We start from the raw sequence: 18440 nt of genomic DNA, 5'->3' as shown, positions 1-18440 counted from the left end.
GTCTGATTCCAGTCCTGGTTCCAGACCTCTGCTCTAACTCTAACCCAGCCAAGAGGAAAACCCCACCAAACTCCCTCCAAGCTCTGGGCTGAGTCACAGGGGCGCTGGCAGGCAGGACCCGGGGCCTGCTCGCGGACTGGCCCTCAGTGGCGTCACTGCCTGGCCTGGGCAGCCGCCCACCGTTAACCTGGACCCAGCGTCCGTCTGGCTCGAAACATGCTCTGCCGCCCCCTAGACTCCACGGCTACGCTCTCTGTCCCAGCCAGGACATCCCTTCCCAGCAGGTCACCTTGGCTCAGGGAAGCTGGTGAGCTCCAGCTGGCTGCTCCAGGTGTCTGTGGGGCCGGATGGTGCGGAGCCTCCTGCTCCTGAGTGCCACCTGCACCCGCCCCCCCTCGGCTCTGCCCATGCTTGACTGCCGGGGGATCAAGGGGCCTCACTAGGGAGTGGAGGACATCTCCCCCCAGGACTGCCCCCCACTTCTGCCAAGGGCGGAGATGCGCCACTATTATGCTCCTCTTCTCAGCCGCAGATCTCACAGGAAAATCATGCCCCCCACTTCAAGGGAAACTGAGGCACAGAGCAGCAAAGGAACTCGGCCAAGGTCACCAAACAGGGCAGTGGCAGAGCCAGGTGTTCTGTTCGGAGACCAACCTGCCCTGCTCCCCCCAGCTAGTCACTCGCCGTTAGTGCACATGCTGGGCTAGTAGCACTCACACCACCCTCTCCCCACCGTAGGGATCAAAAACAGGAAGCTGCCCAAAGCTGCTGCGGCATCTTCTCCAGCCAAGCGGCTCCCGTCCCTACCCCCACACATTGCTACCTGGCCCGGCCCCTGCCAGTGCCAGCTGCACAGAACCTCCCTGCCCCTTCCCCAGTGCCCCCCACGTATGCGCCCTCCTGCCCAGAAACACCCCTGGGGATCCGAGCCCCAACCACAGGTCCCCGGCACCCGCCTGGGCTGAGCAAGAAGAGAACTCAGCTACTATTGTGCTGGGGAGGGGAATCACAGCAATGGGAGACGTCCAAGCCCGGGGGGCAATATGGGAAGCATCGGCCGGGCACTGACCGTCAGGGACCACGGGCCTCTGGACGGGAGGCCATGCATGCCTGCAGGCCCCGGGGACGACCCGGCACATGGCGGCGGTGGCGTACATCCCGCCCGGCCCCGCGTCTCTGTCCTCGTGCCCCGATCTGACAGCTCGCTCAAGGTTACACACGGCCACACACTGCAGTGCCAGGCCCCCCTCCCCCCGCCTCTGCCGCCACCCCCCTCCGGCAGCGCCTGCTGGGCCCTTTGCTACCACAGCCCCCGCGGAGCGCAGCCGGGCTCGGCGTTGATGGCTGCTGCGAAGTGCACAGCCGATCCATCCCTGACTCCCCTCCCGGAACAGGCATGGCAGCTGGGAATGGTACGTGCACAGGCCTCCCTAAGGTCCCAGGGACCACGCTTCTCCTGCCGTCCTACCCCGATCACACGCCTGCCCCTGCAGGAGCCCCGGCGCTGGTTTTCTTGCCACCAGGGCTGCAAGCTCCCGAACCCAGGGCGCACAAAGACTCCGGGAGAACGCTGGGGGCGGCTCGCGATCCAGGGGCAGCAGAGGGATCAGCAAGCACGCGAGATCTCTTTGCCCTGCTGCCTGGGCTGGCGTGGGAAAGGAAGCCACTGCGTGGAACCCGGGGGCTATCACTGGGAAAAGCCCTGCCTGACAGCGGGGAGGGGCGGGGGCTGTACCTACCCCATCCCAGCTCTCTGGCATCGCGAGGGGCTCGTCCGGCGGAGAGAGGCAAGCGCTGGTGACCCACGGCCCGATTCCCTGTCCAGAGCACGGCGAGCGGACAGGCAGTGTGTGAAGTCAGCCGCTCGCCTCGGATTTATAGATCAGCTCCATCCCCTCGCTTAGCTCCTCCCCGTCTCCTGCCACCCGCTCTGGCTTGGGAATTTTTCCTTCTTTTTTACTGCAGCCAGTTGTTGAAATGGAGCCCGGGAGCGTGGCGATTGGCTGCCGGGGAAATTATCCACGCTCCAATTGGCTCAAAATGCCCGTTTATGAAAAGCCACATTGCAGCCATCTTCCGAGCCACGACAGAGAGAGAGAGAGAGAGAGACACACACACGCAAGGGCATGCGCTAACACGCATGTACAGCCATGGGAACATGCAAGCCCCCAGATCCCCGGTCAGGGATGCACATGTACAGGCATGCACTGGGCTTCATGGGCCACAAGATCATGAACACGCTTACAGACACACATGCCCAGCTGCTCTCAAACATTTCATATGGCTGTCCTTGGCCTTGTGCACCCTCAGATTTCACCTCCCTTCAAAACTACTTGCTTACAAAAAATCAGACATAAAAATACAAAGCGTGTCCCAACCCAGCACGGCTCTCGCTGTAAAATTGTTTGCTTTTGCATTTTTACCATATAATTATAAAAGAAATAAAGTGGAACATAAATCTGGACCTTACATTTCAGGGTAAAGCATATAGAACAGTACAAACAAGTCACTGACGGTAAGAAATAGTGGTTTGTATGAGGGATGTTGACCAATGTTTATGCGTCACTGCTTTTCTAAACATGGAGCGTGTTTCAGGAAAGTCAGACAGTAACACATTATAACTCTGCATATAAACTTGCCACACATATTTTACCTGGACAATAATGATCAGCCGATTATGTGTTTTCTGAAGACACTTTATAAGGCATATTAGGTACAGGACGGATCGTAGTTTTGCAGAGGTGGTGAACATAACGCTACGGTCTGCCACAGAGGGAGGAAGGGCTGTCAGTGAATTTGGGATTTGTTATTTTCAGCCCATCCCTGCTCCATTCCTAATCTTTAGGTGGCATCCTCGCCAGGGAAAGGCAGCCATGCCGAAGCAGGTGCTGGCTCAGCCATGGACTCTGGCTAGGAATTAGCCCGAGACCTCCAAACTCATTGCACATGTGACTGTTACAGAAGCAGCAAAGGGGGGAGGGGTGCGTGTAACCGTTTGGCTTCATCGATGAGCCCAGGCTTATCGGTTCGTCGTGTAAACGGGTCCAGGCCAACATCTCTAGTTTGTACAGACTTGGCTAGTGCTTTTTTACGTTGTCTGCAGTAAAATTAGACAGTTAGCTAGAGGAGTCCAGGTAACCCCCGGAAGGCCTCTTCCTACTGCCGACTGAAAACCACCGATCTCGCGAGACTGGTTCGAGTGGCTGAAACCTCAGGAGGGCAGAGTAGTTCAAAAGCAGCAGACTCAGGTGTACTGCAGGAGCAGCGGGGGTAGATCACTACCAGAAGGGACCAGGGAAAAAATCAACCGTAACAAGAGGCCACAAAATCCAGGATGCTTAAGAAGGGATCTGTGCATACCTGGATGGCTCCCTGGCACCCTGAGTGCTCAGCTCAGCATCTCTGCCAGGATCAGATCCTGCCCCGACCCAGTTCACTCTCTGCTGCGGGGGCTGGGGTGGCTGTACCTACCCCATTACATCGCCCCTTAAAGGTGATTCAACATTACAGTGGGCCCTGTGGCATTCCCCAGGATACCCGCCGGACGGCTGAGAAGCTGTCCCTGCACAGTTCTCCAACCCGGGGTGTCTTTCACTCCGCTTCTCGTTGGAACAGCCAGGCCTAGCCTGTTGACATGCAACCGCCGGCTGCTTCTGGCCCGCCGCTCCTGAATCACCCAGAAGAGCGGCACCTGCAAATTCGTGGTCCCAGACTCGTCCCCGGCCGCAGGCATCATTGGAAATCTGTACAGTACAAGCTCATCGAACAGTCCACGCGCATCAAAAATCTGCCGTTTCATTAATCCAGACCCTGCTATCTCCACCCCACGGAGCCCCCCCGCACACTTCAATCCAAACACACACTGGGTTAGACACACGTGCACTGAGCACAGATAAGTGTCAAGTCATGACACGTAACAAGGCATAAAAGTCAGCACTGGTTACAAAGAAATAAAAGGCAAAATGCAAACTAACACCCGGCTTTACAAGCAAAGTGACCTTGAAGCAACAAAAGTTTCTCTCGTCACATGCTCACAGCAGTCTGGCTGGCTCGGTCCCCCCCCATCCCCACTTTCAAGGATGCTTCTGTTGTCTTAAACATTGCTGATGCCATGAATAGAGATGAGGGGAGAGAGTGGATTTGGAATCTCTAGTCCTCAGTTTCATCTCTTTTCCTCCTCTCCCAGGATCGGCGACGGCTAGGTTCAGACGACAGCCAGTCTGTTTACACAGGCACCCCTGCTGTTCTAGTGCCAAAAATGTACATCTCTCACTCCCACCCGTCTTCCCACTAGCGACTGACTGTTTAAGCAAGCGATAGTCAGTTCAATTATGCTGATGCTTGGCTGAAGCACTTGTTTGCCTTTTGTCTGAGGAACTAGTCTGCGTCTGCTTTTCTAAACTTGGAACATGTCTCAGGAAAGTCAGACAGTAACATGTTATAACTCTGCATACAAACTTGCCACCCAGACAATAATGATCAGCCGATTATGTGTTTTCCAAAGACATTTTCAGCCCATCCCCGCTCCATTTTTACTCTTTAGGCTGCATTTTCACCACGGAAAGGCAGCCATGCCGAAGCAGGTGCTGGCTCGGACATGGACTCTGGCTAGGAATTAGCCCGAGACCTCCAAACTCATTGCACATGTGACTTCAGTGAGTTTTTATCCCAGGTCTCCAGTGGCACATGGCTAATGAACTGTACTAGCTCTCCTCTCCCTTCCTCCCCTTCTCCTCTGCGACATGCTGGCAAGCCGGTGACCTTGGCAAGGTCAGTGCCGGGTAACTCAGCCAGGAGAAAACGGCAAGTTGACAGTTCTGAGCATCTCAGTGGAGCTGATCCCAGTTTAAGTCTGGGCCTTCCCCCTTCACTTCCTACCTAAAGCGTAGGAGTAGGAGACGGAGACCGATTGAGCGAAGGAAACCTGGACCGAGAACATCCAGGATGCTAAGAGGTCAGGGGATGCGTCAGAGTGGGGTATATAATCAATGAGAGAGTCCGGATTTCCCCGGGAAAGTCACGAGTGGGTGTGGAGGGAAACAACATCCCATCCCTAGCCCTTCCTGCCTAAAAATCCACTGGAGACACCAGGACCACTTTGACTGGACCACATCCTGGGACGCTGGAATAAGGGCGGCTGTAGCGAGTTGCTCCGCCCCCCAGCCAGCACACATATTCCTATTGGGTGACACCGTGCCAGCCACAAGCCAATCAGCTCCGATGGAACAAAAACCCAGCCCGACCCCTGCCTGCAGCCGCCACCGGACCCAGAGTCAGAGACCCCGCTGCCGCTGGACACCACCCCTCGGCTCAACCCGCCTCCTTACAGCGTCCGCCAATGACTTTAGGTCATTTATGGGGCGGCGTGGGGAGTAACTAAACCCGTTGGGTCGTCTCCAGTCATTGTATGCTGAGGAGACTTAAGCTGTAGGATTACAGAGGTAGGAACTGATCACGAGTCAGGAGGATTAGATATGCACGAGGGATTTAAGGGCGTATTGCTGAACCGCAAGGCCTGTAAGATTTTAGCTTAGCCACGCTAGGCGCAGAAAATGCTTGAGGTAAGTAAGTGGCCAAAGAATGACCCAATACCACGAGATTAGGGGAAAAGACCCATCAAAGCCTAGCGTTACCGTGGCTACATCTGTCACTGGGGGATGGGTCTTCACCAGGCATACAACAATTCTAGCATCGAAACTTTACCTGGAACTTTCATCAAACTTGTCGAACGGACCAGGCCTGGGACTTGCAAATGAACCCCATGGTCACTACCCCGTCTGTAATTCGTCCTAGGGGCGCTCATTCTGCAACAAGTCGCAACGATGACGCTGTAGCCACCGGGGTGTGATACCGCCTGACTAACTCCACTTCCAATACAGTACCGGGCTACACAACCTGCCCAGGCTGGTCTCGTGGTATTCCTGGCTGAGTGGAAGCCAGCAAACTGACAAGAAAAGCCAGACGACAGAGCCAGGATCTGGATTCTCATCCTGGCCTCCTGAGCCTTCTCCCAGCAGTGACCACCACCCATAAAGAGACAAACAAAGTGGCTGTAATTCAATTTTGCTCCCTCCTACATGGGAGAGGGAAGACTGTCAGCCCAGGAGCAAATTCTGCAGATGGCTAAAAAGCCACGTGAGCAAGCGGCTGCTGAACCTTCTCGCTCGCATTTGGGCACCATGTTCCCCGTTACAGCCCCTCGCAAATTATCGTTACGCATGATCTATTTCTCCACCGCTGAAATGCAGTCACGGCAGAGGGTTCACGGCACAGAAGGACACCGACCCCTTCATTTTTGGGCAGGAAGGGAAAAGGATTTTCGCATCCCCCCCCACAAACTACAAGGGGAATTTACAGAGAAAAAACAGTGCCATTTCGCCAAGTGATCTGGAGTGACCGGAAGTGCTCCTGAGCCTATTACACACTCCAGGCTTGTTCGCAGAAATTTTAGGGGGTGGGGGCGCTTTTTTTGTAAATGTGGATCCCAAGGGTGTGAATGTACCCCCCCCCCTCCATGGTCCCCCAAGTAAGCGTGCACCAGCTGGCCGGGGCTCATTTTCCCCGCCTCCCCAGAAGCGAGGCCGGAGGGAGGGAGGGGTGAGTCCTAGCGTTCCCCCAGTTGGCCGGAGCATGAGGGGGGAAATGCTCAGGCAGCATGCTGCTCCTGCCTTCACCCAGCCATCTGGAGCATGCTTACTTGAGGGACCATGCAGGGGTGCATTCGCGCCCTTTGCGCCCCCCCCGCGCACAGGCCTGTATCCCCATCCAAGTGACAAATCTCTCAGTGGCTTTTAGCATCCCGCAAGAAGCCACCGGCCCACAAACAGGACGGGCACGTCTCCAGAGGCGCACGAAGTGGCGATGAGGTCTGGAGATCTCCCACACCAATGCCGATGAGCCACTAACTCGCTTCGCTCCGGGAACAAGAAGCCAGGCCACAGCAGGACAGTACAGGTAGTGCAAGAGGCGGAGAGGGAGAGGGACGCGGCAAACCAAAACTCAATGCCACAGATACATGCAGCTTCCCTGGCCCGGGCTGGCTGCCAATTCTTCACCCCTTTTCCGCCGACGTCACGAGGGCAGCGTGGCTCCGGCCACCAATGCTTTGTGGGCGGGGCTAACAGCAAACAACCTGGGGGCATGGTCTCCGTAGAAAAAGGCCTATGTCATTGGCCACCAATAGCCTTGAGAACAAATCCTCATTGGTTATCCTTTAGGGGCGGTCCGGTCAAAGGGTTTATTACTGACACTGCTCCCGTCACAGCTCAGGCGGATGCCAGCTCTGGTGCTTCAGAAAACAGGAGCTTCCAGACCTCTGGGAGTCCCTCACCGTGCTGGGTCCCTACCCAGCAAGATCTCAAGGGGTCGCATCCTTTGAGTGCCAGCCCTCTGGGAGCAACACTGGGCCTAATCACTGCCTAGCCCAGGGGAGGGCAATAATTTTTGCAGGGAGGGTCACTGAATTTTGGTACATGGTGATTGGATGGCTCCACCCCTAGAAGGGGTGTGGCCTGGAGCGGGAGAGGCGTGGCCTGGAGTGGAAGGGGCGTGGCTGAGGACTAACTGCCCCTCAGCATTGAAATCCTGCCGTGGCGGCTACCAGAGGCTCTCCAGCTGCTATATGGGGCGCCTTCGACTCCACCCAGGAGCTGCAGGGAGCCCGAAAGAGGCCAGCAAACAGCTTTCTGCCCAAGGCAGATCGACGGCTTCGGAGATTTCTCCCGGAGGGGGAGCAAGGGCAGCCCCGGAGAGCAGGGAGTTTGGAGAACACAAGGGGAAGGGGGAACGCTCACCGGGAAAGGGGAAATGGCCTCTTTCGTGTACAACGTGGATTTATAATTTGTATTGCATTGGCCTGTACACAGACCCTGCTGCGGAGATCGTCCCACCTCCACATTTCCGGACCATCCTAGGGCATGGAAGAGAATTCTGTCCCGGCTGTAAAGAAAGGAGCTCATTCCATAAATGAAGCCTCCCGGGTTTTTAGAGGAACAGCTGTAGAGCCCTACTGCCCCGTGGATTTCAGTCCCGCTACAGGACTTCCCCCTGAGGGAAGGAGCTGCTCAGGCAGGCCTGAAACAGAGACATGAGGCAGGAGAGAAAGATCCCAGGGATGGAGGAGCCCAGCCGGCCCTATAACCTCTCAAGAGCACTGACCTAGAAAGGCCTCAGTCCCGCGACCCATCCCAGATTCGTCCAGGTGTAGCCCTGGGATGGGCAGGACTAGAGAGCTACTAGCAGGAAAGCCGATATAGCTACACCCTGTTCAGGGGATGCCTGACATGAACTTAAAGAACTAGATCAGCAGGCCCCAACCACTAGGCCTGCTGACTGGACAGTTCTCCTACTACTGGATCCCCGAGGTGTCTGCCTTGGGGCTGGTATTAGTTAATATTTGAACGGATGGGTGGGATAATGCTTCTGAAACAGAATTCAGAACAATCTTGATACGTTGGAGAATGGGTCTAAAATCAGCAAAATGAATGTCAGGAAAAACAAGTGGGAAGTACTCCACTTCGGCAGGAAAAATTAAACACTCAATCACAAAACAGGGTAAGTGGCGAGGCAGTCGCACTGATGAAAAGCCTCTGGACGCTATAATGGATCACAAATTGAATGAGAGTCCACCGAGTGATGCAAAAAAAAGGCTCAGGTCCTTCCAGCGTGTTTATTGCGCTGTGGTTCACAGGACAATTGTTCCACCCTGTCTAGGCCTCAGCGGACGCCCTGTGTCCAGTTTTTGGAGCCACGCTTTCAGAAAGATGCAACCAAACTAGAGAGAGTCAAAGGGGAGAGCAACACAAACAAGAGGTTTGGAAGACATGACCTATGAGGAAAGGCTGAAAGAACTGGGCATGTTTAGTCTTCAGAACTGAAGAGCAAGTGGGGACCTCATAACAAGACGTACAAAGTCATTGTAAAGAGAGCAGAGATAACCTCTTCCCCTTCTGTACCAAGGAAAAGGCAGTAGGCTTAGTCTGCAGCAGGGGAAGAGATCAGCAAAACTTTCTGAAGTGTAACAATAGTTAAGCCCTGAGATAAGTTAGCCGGGGAGGTTGTGGAATTCTAGTTCTTAAAAGCCACCGATAACAAGTTACACAAACACCTGCCAGGCATAGTCTAGGTCAGCAGTTCCCAACCGTTTCAAACATACGGACCCCTTTTCAATCTATTAAAATTTCACAGACCCCCCCCCTCCCTGGCAGAAAGAGAGATCAGGCCAACGGTGGGCTCCAATCATTACTTTTTAAACTTTCCATGGACCCCCTGCAGTACTGTTGTGGACCACTGGTCTAGGTTTACTTGCTCATGGCTCAGCGCATAAGGGGGAGGGGGAAAGGCCTAGAAAAGAGGAGACTAAGGGGGGATACGATAGAGATCTATAAACTCAGAAGGGGTGTGGAGAAAATAAAAACTTGTTCCCATAACACAAGAACTAGAGGGTCACCAAATGAAATTAATAGGGTTCAGGTATAAAACAACAAAAGGGAGTTTTTCTTCATGCAGCGCATAGTCAACCTGTGGAACTCCTTGCCAGAGGATGTTGTGAAGGTCAGGTCTTTAACAGCGTTCAAAAAAAGAGCTAGATAAATTCCCGGAGGTTAGGTCCATCAATGGCTATTAGCCAGAGTGGGTAGGAATGGTGTCCCTAGACTCTGTTTGTCAGAATGGGCGACAGGGGATGGATCAACTGTTCTGGTCTCTCTCTTTGCGGCACTGTCAGAAGGCCGTTATTATGCTTCACTAGGAGAAATTTGCACCTAATTTCTAAGCTGAATTTGTCTAGCTTCAGCTTCCAACAAATTGATCTTGTTCCTTCTTTCATTGTTAGATTAAAAGAACGCTCTGCTGTCAGAAATCTTCCCGGCACAAAAATATTCGCAGACTGTGACCGAATCGCCTCCTACCTTTTGCTTTGTTTGGACTCACCGCTCCCAAAATACAGGCCCTCCTTCCAGGTGGGACCTGCGACACATCTTGCAACTGCATGCCACCTATCTAGGGTCCAGCTCGCACAAGAGCTATGAATGGGCCGTGTAGGATTTTGCTCTGTTTCACGAGGGAAGAGGGTTGTGACAGCTCCCCCAGGCACTACAGATAGTAGGGAGCGATGAAGGTGAATCGCTGAGGCTGAGCAACTCGAGAGAGGTACCACAGCAGAGTGCTTTGCAGAGACTAGTTCACACTGGGCTTTCCAGAGACGAGGAAAGAACAGGCTTTTGGATAGAAAAGGATAACCATGTACGGACACAGGGGCTGACCTGGTAATGATGGATAGGCCCTGTCTGTCCAAAAGAGGCCCCAACTCTGGCAAAAGGGTTGGAAAGACTTTGATCTACTAGGATCCCAGGAAAGTGCCCACTGATAAGCTTTACACATACTTACAAAAGCCAACCGATCTTCCTATTGGTTTCTCTGAAATGCTTTTGCCTTAAGAATAAAGGAGCTTGCTTAGAAGGAGCAGTTTTGTCATCACTGGCCATACAATGCCCTAGAGAGAACGCAAGCCTAGGGGCCAGCCTCCAGGCAGACTGTCTGGCCTCGAGGCACACAGTTCCATCACCTGTGTTTCCCCCGAGGGCGCTAGTTAAGGTTTCTGGCTTCTAGCCATCATCCCTGGTCTCTCTTCCTCCTACCTGGAGGGTTCTATGGCTCCCTGCCCTACACCACCTAAAGGAGAGCCCCCGGGTGTTGCTTTTTCTCTCCAAGAGCTACGAACAGCATATTGCCAGCAGGGACACCACAAACCGTACCCGCAGGGACTGCGTTTCCCTGCACATCGCTGATAAAGATACTGAATAGCACCGGGCAAAGAACAAACCCCGGTGGGACCCCATTAGCAATATCCCCTTTGGATGAGGAGTCTCCGTTTACAGTTACTCTCAGTTCGGTTGGGCAGCCAGGTTTGACTCCATGGAAGATGCGCTGCACTGGTTTTGTACTCTGCTCATTTTCTATTCGTGGCGCTAAGTCAAACGCCTTACAGATGTCTGAGCACATTTTGACCCAGCTATCTCTGCCACCAAAGCTGCAGTCTCATCAAAACGTATCCAACTTGTGTGATAACACCTATTTCCCATAGAGCCATGTTGACTACTACTAATTATGCTTCCATCTTTTAATTCTCTACTGACTGCATCCCATATGGGGCTCATTTTCCTAAGGAGAGACGTCACGCTAGCCAGCCTATAGTTGATTAAGTCATCCCAACTGCCTTTTTCATATGCTGGAAAGCCAGCCTTTTCCCTGGGAAATCCTCTGAACTTTAAGCACTGCTAAATAGCATATTGATGGCACTGAGACCTCCTCAGCCAAGTCTTTTAAAACTCTTGGGCACATTATCCAGCCCCACAGATGTGAAAAAATTTAGCTTCAGCAGTCGGTGTGTAATATCTGTCCCGGTTACCGTCAGAATAGAAAGTATTTTATCATCACTGTAAGGGCTCGTCTAGACTACACTGAAGTTTCGAAAGAGGTTATGCAAAGTAGTCGGGACGCCGGGTTTTTTTCACCAAAATGAGGTTTATGCAGCTTTTCGTAACCGGGGGGAGGAAGGGTTGCCGAAAAAACTGCGTCCCGACTACTTTCAAAAAGTGAGATCGGAAGAAGACATGCAAATTCCCGCAGAATTTGCATATCCTTTTTTGAAACTTCAGCAGTGTCTAGACGAGCCCTAAGTCAGTCCCTCCCTGCGCATGTACAAGTCAAATCCCTGGCGCCTATGCTGGTGCTGAAGAGGCTCGCAGACTCTCAAACCTTGCCACAAGACGGGCCGGCCAGTTCCTTATGTCAGGCTGCAACAGTTCTGGGTCATGCGTTCGAGCGGCATCCTGCTAAGTTATGGCCAACACCTGCTGCATCCACTTCTAGAGGGCAGGGAAATGAGCTCAGAACTGGGACTCATTGGTCCCATCGGGCTGATTGCTCGTAGGGGCAAGTGAAACTCTTCTTCCTTCACCAGCACCATCCACGTCAGGAGGGAGGGACTGATGGACGGATCGAGAGACCAAAATGTTCACCAGATCACCGGACAGGAGCGCGCTAATTGCAACAGGCTGCTTGCTGCATCGCACCCAATCACAGGCAGGGCAAAAATCACTGTCAATTTCACAGCGCCGTCCGGTTTGTGCTAATCCTCCGGGACAGCAGAGCACCCCGCTGTGTTAGTGAACAACCTCCCCCCGCAGCATCACACAGGCGGGGGAGCCTCACCTGGAGCGCTGCCTTCAGCGTCATATAGGCATGTGCATGACGGACTCCGAGACCTGCAGGAGGGGATGTTCTCGCCCGCAAGGCCATGCTGATCCTCGGGGGCGGAGCTTCTTCCCTCCATTGCTGGAGCTCTGAGGTCCCTGCCTTGTGCTTCATTCCCTCTGGGGAGGAGGAGGAGCAGAGTAACGCTCTGTGCACCTGCAGCGCTCGATGCCCTCAGCAGCACGGCGTGCAGTTAGGGAATCGGGGCCACATCGCCCCACCCGAGCGCAAAGGGACACAGGGCAGCATCTCCTCTCACCCTGGCGAAGCCAAAGATTGAGTGGAATTGCTCCGGGGTTTACACCAGCGTGAGTCAGAGGCTGATCAGGCCCAGAGTGCCTGCTGCATGGAAGGGAGCTGAATGGTGAGCCCGCGACAGGGCAGCAGCATTGCGGAAAGTGATCACGTCTATGAGGTAGCGATGGGAAGGACCAGTCGACTATCCGATAAGCAAATGTTCATGGGATAGTCGATAGGATAATCAACTAGTCACTTCCCCCCCTTGCTGCCTCTATCAGATGGGGGGGGGGGGGGAGAAGAGGGTGCTTCAAAGCATCAGTGAAGCCTGGGGCCAGCTGAGGCATCCGCAGGCTGCATGCAGCGTTTCAAAGCGGCAGCACCGCATGGAGCCTAGGGTCCGCGGGGGAGTCAAGAGCTGACCCTGGGCGCCACGCGGCACTTTCGCCTTTGAAGTGTAGCAACAGCCCTAGGGGAGGTGCCCTGCTGACTAATCGAATAGTCGATGCAAAATGCATCGACTTTTCGATTAGTCAATTATCTGATATTTAGCATCCTTGCTATGAGGGCGCTGGTCTGGCCTCAGCTCACTCACTGCCCTATGCCACTTTGGCGAGTCTTCCAGTGGCCTAACGGATAAGGCAGCAGCCTCTAGAGCCTAAGGGTTGTGGGTTCAAGACTCCCTCCGGGCCAATGTCCCCACTCCAGCCTATAGAGGCCCAGGATCAGAGTGTGTGAATGCCCCCTGCTGGCCTAGAGGGAGAAAGCACTGGACTTAGAGCACCAAGAGACAGCCCTGTTCCCTGCCTCAAGCCACTTTTCTGATGGCCAGCACACCACGGACCTCCAGAGCAGGCTCTCCTCACGTGCTGTTGGGGGAGCCTGGACGACCCTTCCGTGGCAATAAAGGGTGATGTCTGCCTTGTCCAAAGTGTGGATTTCTGGCCGGTTTCAAGTCTGGTGTAACAAAGCACGCAGGCAAGGCCGGAGAGTCAGGAATTGTTTTGCATAACAATGCAGATTAAGCCTGGTCCGGGAGACCACGTCAAGAACCCAGGACAAGCAGCCTTTTATCGGTACTTCTGTTCTGATAAGCAAAAAGTACAGATGCAGCTATGAAACTGTCAACCACACACAGAGCAGCAACAGCCTGAGCAGCAGGATGTACCCCAAATAGGGTATTGGGCATGTTACGTATCCTACACAACAAGGAAGCAATTGGTAAATATGATGACAACGACCAAGTCTCGCCTTGCTATAAAAGGGGTTTAGTAAGAACAATCGATGGGAGGGAATGGGTAGGGTTGACCCACACCTCACGCTACAGATAACTAGAAGTAAATAGGCCCTTCACACCGGCTACGTCAGTGGCAGCATTCCTATGGGTGGGAAGAGAAGGAACTACGACCTCCTGCCTGGCACTATTGGTAGCATACAGATGAAGTGTAAGTGAATTAGGCTTTATTATTGTATATAGTAGATCTTTTAGTAATTGCTTTTGCATTGCTTTGTGCTGTATTCATTGCTTTCGAATTTATAGTATGTAAGGTTTAAATTGTGTAGTAATTGTTCTTAAGGCTTGTAAAACTTAAACAACTGTATTAACTGCTTAGAGCTTGCAACAAATAAGGAAGTGGTTAAGTAGCCCTGGCGTGTCCTGGTTTCCCTTGGATCTAAAATAAATCGAGCCACACGACAGGTGGGAGCTGACCTGCAGGGTTCCTCCTGTGGCCTGATTCTAAAAGGCAAGTACAAGCGGGGATGGCAAATGGGCAACACCACCACCTCCTGAAATCAGTCCCCCTCCTGATGCTGCCCAACTCACCGCCAATGCTGCGGCAGACGACACCCTTCCCAGACCATTCAGCGACCCAGCCGGGGTGTTCCAAGCGGCGGGGTGGGTGTCCAAGATTATGTAGAAGGGGCAGCGATCGGGGTGCGAGGGAGGGGTTGGGGTTATGTGAAAGGGAGTTAGAAAGCGCAGGTGAAGAAAATGCCAATGCTAATTTGAGGGACAGGGGGGTGGGGATGGAAAAAGTCACCTTTGATTTTCCACTGTGTTTCAGCTTTAAATTTGTTACTAAAAAGAACGAACAGGGGAGGCGAATCTAAGCTAGAACAGCGTGGCTCACAATCTACTGCTGAAGTGTTTAGAAGCGTCCATACAGCGACTTACTGCAGAACAGCTGTTTGGGTCAATTTCCCCCATAGACAAGCCCTTAGAATGGCGCAGAGCTGAACAGGATTTGACCCTGAAAACAGCCCTGCCTCCGTGAAAGCAAACAGAACCTGTGTCACTAGCTTCACCGAGAGCTGGGACAATAGGCCTGATTACTGTCTTCTAGGGCAACATTCCTAGCCTTTTTTATAACAGGGACCACTTGCTACTTTCCAACACTGTGTCAAGGGAGATCTCAGGGGTTGGCACCACTCCACAGAGCAGAGAAATTCTACTCTAGGATCAGGGAGTGGTGTTGCTGTCATGGTTTCATGGGAACTGGACTTGTAAAGACAACTCCAGCAGCTACTTTTCCTAAGGGGGGGAAGGGAAGGAACACCCAGTTCCTCCTAAGGAAGGACTGGAGCAGAGTTTTTGGCCTCTAGAGTCTTTACTCCCTAATTGGAGCAGCTCACTCAGCTGTCAGATACTGCCTGGAGCTTTGAAAGGGGGGGGAGGGGCAGATGCCTGCAGGGCAGCAGAGATCACAAAACACTGAGCACAGCCATCAGGGCAGGCGTGGTGGGATACTGGCAGAAGCCAATTCTCTTGACAAAACAAACAGCAGAGTCCACACTGGCTCTTTGTCAACAATAAAGCAAGAGAAAAAGACAAAAGTCTCACACAGGGCTGGAAGTGTGTGTCACCAAAACTGGGTGTTTTTCTCAACAAAAGTTGCATTGTAGCATGTATGCTCTTCCTGTTTGGTCAACAAAAGGCAGTTTTTTTGGCGACAAAACATGCCAGTGTAGACAAGTGAATGTTGAAAGAGACTGAACCAAGATGATCCAGAAAAATAGGAGGAACTGGGAATAGGATTGCTTCTCAATAAACCTTACAGAAAAGAGATAAAACTGAGCAATTTGGAGTAATCCTCTCTTTTGGCACAGCTAATTCCACTCTCAACGTTTGAAAACGAGAAGAAAATGTTATTGGAAATCAAATTGACCATAGCACGTTTTGTTAAAGCTTAGTGAATGATAAGCGTTTGTAGGGATGAAGAAAAAATTCACTTGATGGAATTCCCATTTAAAAAGTTACTAAAAAAAGGTAAGCAAAAACATTTTAACAAACCTTTTTTAAAAAAACCCGAAATAAAAACTTCATAAAAATAACATTACTTTTGAAAAACGCAATCATCTCAATAAAGCATTTCCCCTTTTATCTTTCCAAAACAAGCCAACACTTAATTGAGTTACAAACCTGAGCAACGCTGGGGAAGTAAAACAAACACGTTTTAAAATGGCATTGCTCCTGCCGCTGGGTTTCAGCCCACAAGCCCGTCAGCAGCAAATGCAACCCAGCCTGTGGCAGGTAAATTAGGGACCCTGCACACTGCAGTGAGGTTTTGCTCGTCAGTGGTTTGCTGGGAGGGTGGAAATTGACAGTCATCCGATGATCACGGTCTATCAGCCTGGACCCCACTATATACAAACCTGGTTCAGGGACTGGGACATGGGTCCCTAGCTCTGGTGCTCATGGACTGTGTGGCCTTGGACTAACCAAGCAGCAGCATGGCTGTGCGGGATCTGATAAAGTCACCGCGACGTTGGCCCAATGCTAGGGCAGTGTAAGGTGATCGAGGCAGAACTGGGAAGGGGGGGCGGAGCCGCACACTGCTGCCCTCTACTAGACAGAATCCAAAGCGTGTGTCATAGCCCCGATAGTGCTGACCGTCTCTCTCTTTCAGACAGATCCCCGGGCACAGTCCGCACGCAGTCCCAAGCCACCTTTGATAAGACCGCGTTGCCCTTCCGCACAGCCGTCACCCGGAGGTCTCAAAGCGCTTTGGAAAAGGTCACTGCTATTTCCTCCACCTTGCAGAAGGCGAACGGCGGCACAGCAGGGCAGGGTCCTGCAGAGACGGCAGAGCTGCCAGAGGGCGTGTTATACTGCGACACAGACACACGCGGCTCTGCAGGCTGCAGCGCTGCACTGACAGCGCGGCTGTTGGGAGCCGGGAGAGCCGCTCCCCGGAAAGCCAGACTCAGCAGGACGCAGACAGCCCAACCCAACTCGCTAGCCGCTCCGAGACAGGGCGCTGGAGCCAAGGGGCTTGCTCTTCGGGAGCTCGCTCGGAGAGAGGCGCTGAAATCGCAGGGCGAAAGCAAAGCAGCCACATCCGAGCCCCCCCCCCCCCCAAAGAAGCGGGAGATTTGCAGGCTTTGCACAAAATCCAGGGCGGGGTTGCCCAGGCAACTGTTGCCATGGAAACAGCAGCTATTTCTGAAAGTCTTTGGCCTTGAGTGGAGGAAATTGCTCCTTTCAAACAGCTTCCCACCCACACCCTCTTTTCAGCCCCACAGTGACTCCTAGTGGCAGTCGCTGGGAGCACCCCACAGCCCCGGCTCCCCACGGCACGTCCTGAGAGATGCTGGGGGGGTGAACCTAAGGCCTAGGGGCCAGATACAGCCCCCAGCTTGCCTGGATCCAACCCCGAGGCTTGGAGCGCCCCCAGCATTGGGGAGCCCATGCTAGTGCTCCAGCCCCCCCCCGCCATCTCCCTGTAGGGCTGGAGCACCCCAAAATCTACTAGCCTGGGCCCCCCTAGGCTCTGGAGTGTAAGGGGAACGTGGGGAGCATCTTTCTCCTCAGTCAGGGGCCACACCAGTGAGGGATTTGGAGGGGTTTTGGCTTCTCACTTGTGTGGCCCCCGACTGATTTTCCTGGGGGTCAGCGGCCCCTGACCCAAAAAAGGTTCCCCAGCCCTGCGGGAACACACTGGGAGCTCCCTTTGGGGCGCTCAGCTCGAGGGGCCCCTCTCGGCTCTCACTGAGGAAGGGGGAGACAGGGCCAGCCGAGCTGTTGAGAGCCCGTAGCCCCAGAAAGGCAGGGCCTCTGAGCGGCTGCTTGCGGCTCATGCTTGGGGGCAACGCGGCCACCCCACCACCCAGCGCTCCAGAGCGTAGGAACAGGCCCTGTTCCGCATAGCACTTCCTTCTGGGAGACACAGGGAAGTGCAGGCATAAACACCACTCCCGCAACGCCCAGTGGTTCTGCACGAGTCCCCGTTCCTGCTGCTGCAGCTGGCACGCCTCTTCCATCCCTAACCGGGAGGGGTGGGTTTTCCTGAAGGCCCAACCCTCTGATGCCACCTCTCCCACAGCACAGCCGCCACCAGGAGCAGCCGTGCCAGGAGAAGTCGGAGGCCCGGGGAAGCGTGGGCCTGAAGCGACGTTTCCCTGATTTGTTTTTATATAAATGGAAAACGATATTTAATAAGATCCAGCCTCCCACGCTACCTTGCAAAAGAGCGAGGGAGACCGGGAGCTTCGCCAGCACGCCCTGGACAGGGACCACAGACCCACGGCCACCATAACAGTGCGACTACCGGGCGCAGCCCCGACAGCACCAGCGTTAGTCCTGCACTAGGGCTGAACTACACCGGGGCACAAGTCTGGATATTCTGTACGCCGGTAACATTTTCTTTCAACTGCTGGCTCCAAATGGTGATGGTGCCATATTCTGCTGCTGGGAGACACTGCAGAGGCGGCTGCAGTGGGTGCAATGATTCCGATATTTCAAGCTGGGAGATTTCAAAGCGTAACCATTGAAGCCAATCCAAAGCCAGCTACAGCAGTCCGGCTGTCACTCACAGCCACTCGCGATGTCACCGCGACCGTGGGGCTAGATCTGCTCAGCCTTCACCACCGGAGCTAAGGGAGGGTCGCTGTTAGGAGCGAATATACTTTAAGAATTTAGGTGTAGTCTCACAGGGGGATAAGAACAA

General features: G+C 53.6%; 1 protein-coding gene across 5 annotated transcripts in view; it reads right to left on the bottom strand.

The window, feature by feature from the left end:
• The window catches only part of NDRG4 (NDRG family member 4), an 83436-nt gene that overhangs the window by 28960 nt on the left and 36036 nt on the right, over positions 1-18440 (bottom strand). Inside the window, exon 1 of one of the 5 annotated variants that reach the window (XM_075940482.1) lies at positions 1740-1947. The exons of the other annotated variants lie outside the window; for them this stretch is intronic. Coding sequence (XP_075796597.1) covers positions 1740-1760 — 21 coding nt within the window. The 5' untranslated portion in view covers positions 1761-1947. Of the gene's footprint in view, positions 1-1739; positions 1948-18440 lie in introns of those variants that run through there. 5 annotated transcript variants of the gene reach the window in all.

The sequence above is a fragment of the Pelodiscus sinensis genome, chromosome 12 (assembly GCF_049634645.1).
Source record: "Pelodiscus sinensis isolate JC-2024 chromosome 12, ASM4963464v1, whole genome shotgun sequence".
NCBI lineage: Eukaryota > Metazoa > Chordata > Testudines > Trionychidae > Pelodiscus > Pelodiscus sinensis.
The sequence above is the reverse complement of the archived record's forward strand: the minus strand, read 5'-3'. Positions and strand labels throughout refer to the sequence as shown.